The 7032-nt window shown below is 39.0% G+C and overlaps 1 protein-coding gene and 1 long non-coding RNA gene across 5 annotated transcripts in view; both read left to right on the forward strand.

Annotated features, from left to right (window-relative positions):
* Nucleotides 1-2385, forward strand: part of LOC134677070 (acyl-CoA-binding domain-containing protein 5) — a 35370-nt gene extending 32985 nt beyond the window's left edge. The window contains exons 8-9 of one of the 4 annotated variants that reach the window (XM_063535512.1): nucleotides 316-413; nucleotides 2233-2385. In XM_063535512.1, the coding sequence (XP_063391582.1) occupies nucleotides 316-413; nucleotides 2233-2352 (218 nt within the window). In that variant the 3' untranslated portion in view covers nucleotides 2353-2385. The remainder of the gene's footprint in view (nucleotides 1-315; nucleotides 414-2232) is intronic. The other 3 variants (XM_063535513.1, XM_063535514.1, XM_063535516.1) reach the window with 3 other exon arrangements.
* Nucleotides 2386-2919: 534 nt separating this feature from the next.
* LOC134677165 (uncharacterized) lies at nucleotides 2920-6222 on the forward strand. The gene is made up of 2 exons (XR_010099991.1): nucleotides 2920-3043; nucleotides 3420-6222. It is a non-coding gene; the product is annotated as an uncharacterized LOC134677165 (long non-coding RNA).
* The last annotated feature ends 810 nt before the right edge of the window (nucleotides 6223-7032 follow it).

Here is a 7032-nt window from a genome sequence, read left to right on the forward strand (position 1 = left end):
GGCCTTAGCGTAGCGTTGACTCGGCTCGGAGAGTTGGTGAATTGGCGATTCATTCGCCGAGTCAGCGGATGGGATACCAAGTTACCAGTCAGTTTAGTGGCCGAGTTGATTCGGATTGCCAATAGTCTTGATTCGAATCAACTCATCTGTAGGTTGATTCGGATTATTCGAATCAGATAACTCGACTCGCCCATCGCTAGTAGCACGTACGGTTTTACTTAATAATAGACAATAGGATTAGGCGTCGGGCTCTATTAGAAATCTACGAACTATACCTAAACAGACAAGAGTTTAATGAATTCTATTTGTTGATAGATCTCAAGGTGCTGGAACAGTTGCCAGGCACGCTAGCGCGCCTGGAGGCCGATGTAGCCGCTCTACGGAAAGCCGTGGAGGGAGAGAGACTCATGAACGTAAGTGTACCTCTACATCTACAATCATGGAATAAAATAGATTTCTGCACTATTTCGTACCTTGTCACATTTATGAGAAGTGCAGCGGCTTTTATATTAATTGTATGTATGTATGTACATTATACTTTATTGTGCATAGAAATAAAAACACGAGAAACACAGTTACAGAGTGAATTAAATACAACAAAGGCGAACTTATCCCTGTATGGGTAGGTAATTGTCACAGTGATAAGGTGAAAAAAAAAAGACTTGACTGTACGGTCTCAGTAGCTTGCGTCCAATGGCATATTCGACGGAGTGTGCAAGCGTGTGAAGCGAGTCCAAGGGATTCGAGCAACGTGCAGTGAGGGTCGCATGCCTCTCTCGCTCGAGTTTCCACCTAAGTCCTATATGTCAGAACACTTTAATTATAGTGAACGTGTGTACAGCTTGGCAAAAAAGAGTAGAAATTAAAAACTGGCAACACTGTAGTTGTCCCTTTCAAACCAAATTATATGAGAAAACGGGACGACACTACAGTGATGCCACTTTTTAATTTCTACTCTTTTTTGCCAAGCTGTATTTTATAGGACAGCTCAGTAACCCTCTTCTCCCATTTATTAGCATGAAGTAATTATTCAAACTATACACTTTGAATTTAAACACAAGATGCAGACGAGTATTGTACACGGTGTAACATGAGGAAACCGAATAATTTTAACCACGCATTTATGAGGTCAAAAGAAGGAAAAAATGTAATATGAGTTTAGGTAAATATCGCCAAAAAAAAATTTTTTGTTTTGTTTTTTTCCATTTATTGAATGTATTTGTACATAAAAAATTAATGTTATTGGTAAACTTGTAACTTAAAATTGTTTTTTACATTTTTTTTTCGTAAAACCTACTTTTTGCAAAGTATCACTTTATGACATTATCAATAAGAATATTTAGATTACGTCCCATAGCAGAATCACCATCAAAAAGGCCTTTTACACTATAGTGCGTCAAGCAAATCTTGTCAGTAGCAATGTAAAGCAAACTAAAGTCGGGCAACACTCAAAGAGTAGTATTGCGCTAAGAAAAGCAGCAATGTACAATGTACATCGAAACAAAACTTTTTTTTCCGCTGAGCGCGCCCTGTTACGTACGTCAATTCAAATTGTCACTCGTGGATTCTCTATTGAAAATGTTTGAAATTGTTATTAAATGGTATGGACGGACAATTTAAAAGCGGTGTGTGGTGAATTTGAAGATCTCAAAATAAAATTAGAAGTGGAATATGCCGTTAAACAAGAATGTAATGAATAAAATCATTGCTTCAGCAGATAGATGTCCTATTGGATTTTAATATTTTATTAGATTTATCAGTTGGAACTGTAGGCATTGTAGGCACCTTATCTTTGATTAAGCACAATTTTATTTAATATATTGGTATTTAATGGTGACACAGCAGAAATATCTCTTGAAATAGAATCGATTCAGAATGTAAACAAAGATGATGGCTGTCATTCGCGATCCACATTCCACAGATAAAACACAGATGACACGAGATTTTCGAATTATTCGAACACAAGTGTTGCTAACCCGCGATTTTTCAAATTTGCCGCCGTTTGCTACTGACAAGATTTGCTTGACCCAGTATATGTAACAATAATATTTTTTTTTATTAATATTATCTCTGAAACTAGGCATATTTCAAAAAAGTTTATAGGACATTTTTGTCTCTAAATATGATCAGGAATACGCTGTTAAAATTATTCGGTTTCCTCATGTTACACCGTGTATTTGTCTCACATGTAAAGTGTCATACAGGTTCTTATACTTTTCATTATTATTCTAGCGAAACCACGGATGGCGGTGGCCGTGGCAGGAGCTGAGCCCGCCCACGTTGCTCCTGCTCGCCGCGTGGCCGTTCATCGCCTACAAACTGGCCGGGCGGTTCCAGAGACGCGACACGTAACACGTGAGTTGGTCCTAAACTGCAACACTTAGAGCACTGAACAGTCATATGACAACACCACGGATGGCGGTGGCCGTGGCAGGAGCTGAGCCCGCCGACGTTGCTGCTGCTCGCCGCGTGGCCGTTCATCGCCTACAAACTGGCCGGGCGGTTCCAGAGACGCGACACGTAACACGTGAGTTGGTCCTAAACTGCAACACTTAGAGCACTGAACAGTCATATGACAACACCACGGATGGCGGTGGCCGTGGCAGGAGCTGAGCCCGCCCACGTTGCTGCTGCTCGCCGCGTGGCCGTTCATCGCCTACAAACTGGCCGGACGGTTCCAGAGACGCAACACGTAACACGTGAGTTGGTCCTAAACTGCAACACTTAGAGCACTGAACAGTCATATGACAACACCACGGATGGCGGTGGCCGTGGCAGGAGCTGAGCCCGCCGACGTTGCTCCTGCTCGCCGCGTGGCCGTTCATCGCCTACAAACTGGCCGGGCGGTTCCAGAGACGCGACACGTAACACGTGAGTTGGTCCTAAACTGCAACACTTAGAGCACTGAACAGTCATATGACAACACCACGGATGGCGGTGGCCGTGGCAGGAGCTGAGCCCGCCGACGTTGCTCCTGCTCGCCGCGTGGCCGTTCATCGCCTACAAACTGGCCGGGCGGTTCCAGAGACGCGACACGTAACACGTGAGTTTGTCCTAAACTGCAACACTTAGAGCACTTGATAGCCATTGGTCCTAGACTATGACACATACAGCACTCAACAGCAACGTGCCACAATAGTGAGCTAAACGTTCATTGTATAGGCTGAAGCGGTTACTATAACGTTTTGTTGTTTTGTAGTTTGTTTTCTATGTAATTACTAATATTCCGTTTCCTTGCACTATTATTGAGAAAAGCACTATATTTTACATTGCTAAAATGGCAACTACTTATTTCGTATTAATTACTCGCAAGATCGTCCATTTAAAATGATTACCAGCAAATTTCGGTTAATAATGTACTACCATCTGAAGATGTAATGAATGTGTTATTATTATTAATAGATTTTCGTTTCTTTCAGGTCCTAAATTATTACGAAGACATAGTATAAGGGGATCACGCGATTTAGCCGGCTGCGATCGAAAGTTACATTACAATTTACCTTATTTCCTTAGATTTAAATTCTATTTCCTTTAAAATTGTCTCAATTGTGAGAATCACAGGCTACCGGCCCAAGTACATGATGGGTAAAGCCACAGAATAAGTAATAGTATTATCATACAGAACGGCCACGCACCGCCCCGCCCCGACTCTCATTACCTCGCCCCGCGACTGGCCGCGACATGAATCTGGCGGACTTCTGGCGTGCTCTCACTAAAGTTACCTACCCACACATACACAATGAGGCGTGTACAGACGTGCCGTGCACACATATAAACGCCAATGATTTTTTGATGTATTGCGTGTCCACCCTGTGGTAAAGCGATGATAACGCACACTGTGGCATAAATGTCAAGTTAAAGATATGTTTATATTATCTTATATATATGAGAACGAATGTGACCTGTAGCCCCCAGGGATAGGCATTGCTGTACTCAAAGAGAAGCCAACAATTTTTAAAATTTAAGTAATTTTTTTGATACTTGAATTTCTTTATACTTAATGGTTATTTCTATTTCCTAGGATTTAAATATTATTTTCAGTAGATAGATAGAACAAAAACATCCCATATTTTTGTAATGTAACTTTCGTTTCTCGCCATCGCATAGCTCAGTTTACAAAACGGATATGGTGATATCTGTCTTAGTGAAATGGTACCGTTGGGTTTTGTACGTTAAAATAAAAGGGGTAAGGTTCATTTTCACTTAGCGTCATTATTTATAGTCCGTGAGCCGAATGATGAATTTATCTACTATGAAAAGCCCTTAGGATCCATTATACATAATATTTTTTTTATATATATCAGGGGACCGTTTCTCAAAAGCTTGTAACTTGTTATACAAGTGAAAGTCCCTTTCTAACAAAAGCTGTCAAAAAGTGACATCCGCTTGTATTACAACTTACAGGCTTTTGAGGAACGGCCCCAGAAGACATCTTACACAGATCAACCTAGCCCCAAACTAATCAACGCTAAAGTATATGTAGTAGTGTTTATTTTTAGTTGTGTTATAAAATTGCAATATGTTTTTAATCAATTATTCATTCACGTACGTCGTACAGCTTGGCAAAAAAGAGGAGAAATTAAAAAGTGGCAACACTGTAGTGTCGTCACTTTCAAACCAATGTATATAAGCAGCGGGACGACACTACAGTGTCGCCACTTTTTAATTTCTACACTTTTTTGCCAAGCTGTACGCGCCACATTACTACACAATTACATCTTACAGACTAAAAATTAAAATGCTACTACAAATTGACATGGAAATACAGAATTTTATGAAGTATACTGGATCCTATGGGTTTGTGCTGAAATACATTTATTATTCATATTGAAACGCCTGGTATTTTAAATCAATTCGTTTTATATGTTTAAATTTCCACAAATTAAAGTATTTATGTTTGGTTTTAATATTTAGATTTTTACAGCTTTTAGTGGTGATAATGCATTTGTCGTGTTATTTGTAAGAAATGTCAGTTTTAAATGAAAATGCGTAGAACTGAGGGTAGTACATACTTGATTTCCGAACGTTTTTATTTTACCTTTTACATTTTTTTAAACAAGTAACTGTGTAGTTCTACATTGAACAATTTCACGCACGATAAATGGAAATCATGTTTATAGGGACAGTGGTGCCAATATGAAACGATGTATTTTTATAAAGGCGTATCCAGATTAATCCATTTTTCGCCAATCTGATTAAATTGCCCGATCGAATTAGGACGTGCGGACGAAAACGCCAATTTGGCTCGCCGAATTCAACCGCTGATAATGACCGATATTACCGATAAAATGAGGAACGCAAGAATACCAATTTGCGACGCCAGTATTTTCGTTCTGGGGCATTTTCAATTTAGAGGGCTCTAATATCACCATAAATCTAAAATTGGTGATGAAATTGCAGATTGACGCCAAAAATTGGCGTCAATCGGTCGATTTGATCATCCCGTCTAGATACCGCTTAAAGGAGGTTTCTTTGTGATTATCCCTCGTTCTACGCATGCATCAGTCAATGTTACCTGCTACTTGTCTCACTTAATTTATTCGGCGATATCCTCACTTTTACATTCTTACTTTTAATTTATTTTTAAGGGTATTGGTGTACTGATTACTATTAAAATATTGCATGCGAAGCAAATGTTTATAAAAACCTTCATTTTATCATATGGTTAAATCCCGCAAGTTACCACCAAGTTTTTACCAGTGGTAACAACTGAAATTTTTTACTTTTTACCACTGGCAACAACTGAGAAAAAAAATCACACTAGTTACCAATAAACTGAGTTGGTGGTAACTACTGGGAATAATGTTTCTCAGTTGTTACCATTGGAGATGTGAAAAAAAATCTATTGTTACCACTGGTCACAACTTGGTGGTAACTAGTGGGAATAACTCGAAGCAAATTAAATTACTTAGTTCGTATTCTAAAGTGGAGGCAAACGAGCCTAGGGCCTGCTAAGTAGTCAGCGTAGCCCATAAACGCTTTCATTCTGAAGATACGATTTTTTCGCTTCGCTTGCGATTTACATGACTTTTATACTTTTTTTATTTAAAATATTGAAAAGACTAAAATAAATTTTATTGAATTATGAATGAATTCATTTATATTTTCGTTGTTATAAATTTTCTTATTCTGTATCCTACGTTAGAGTAAGCAGATGTGTTGTTGGTTATTATTTGTAATTATTATGTGATATGTAGTTAATAAAATGTAATAGTTGTTGTATATGTTGTTTTTATTAAGGCCCTATAGAACTTTCCCAATATACCTCAGCTAATAGAAATTGATATACTTGTTCTTGTGTCGTTAGCCAGGAGACAACATCACTTTTGTCTTCACGGTTTGAACTCACGATTTCTGACCACCACACTCGTACGAAAGGTTAGGTTAAAAGTGACCCAGGAGACGTAAATAATATACGGGCTAGAAGAAAGTTCGTCAATCAATACAGCTCGATCCTGTTTTGGACTAAAAACTTTTTCGCACTATGACAATAATTAAAATCACTACATCTTATAAAACAAAGTCCCCCGCCGAGTCTGTCTGTTGTATGTTTGTTCGCGATAAACTCAAAAACTGCTGAACGGATTTTCATGCGGTTTTCACCTGTCAACTGTCAATAGAGTGATTCTTGAGGAAGGTTTAGGTGTACAATTTGTTAACCCGTGCGAAGCCGGGGCGTGTCGTTAGTTATGAATAAAACAACTTATATAAAACATAATCCTTATATTTTGAGTCCACAATTAATATCAACAAAGCTTCAATAAAAATAAGCTATAGCTACCGCCTTTTTTTATGGTCTGTACATTCGCCATCAGATATATAGGAGCAGCCAAGGTGTTCAAAAACATCTTAACAACCACCCTAACGCGTTGATTATATAGGCGTGTTCAGATATTTGTGAGCACCTTGGCCTCACCGATATATCTGATGGCGACTGTACAAAGCCGTGTATTTCCGTGGTTCGCGATTGGCGTGTGCGAGGGATTTCTTAACACGTTCACTGCCAGCGACCCGCTAGGCGGGTTCTTTGTT

The sequence above is a fragment of the Cydia fagiglandana genome, chromosome 25, assembly GCF_963556715.1.
Source record: "Cydia fagiglandana chromosome 25, ilCydFagi1.1, whole genome shotgun sequence".
NCBI classification, from domain to species: domain Eukaryota; kingdom Metazoa; phylum Arthropoda; class Insecta; order Lepidoptera; family Tortricidae; genus Cydia; species Cydia fagiglandana.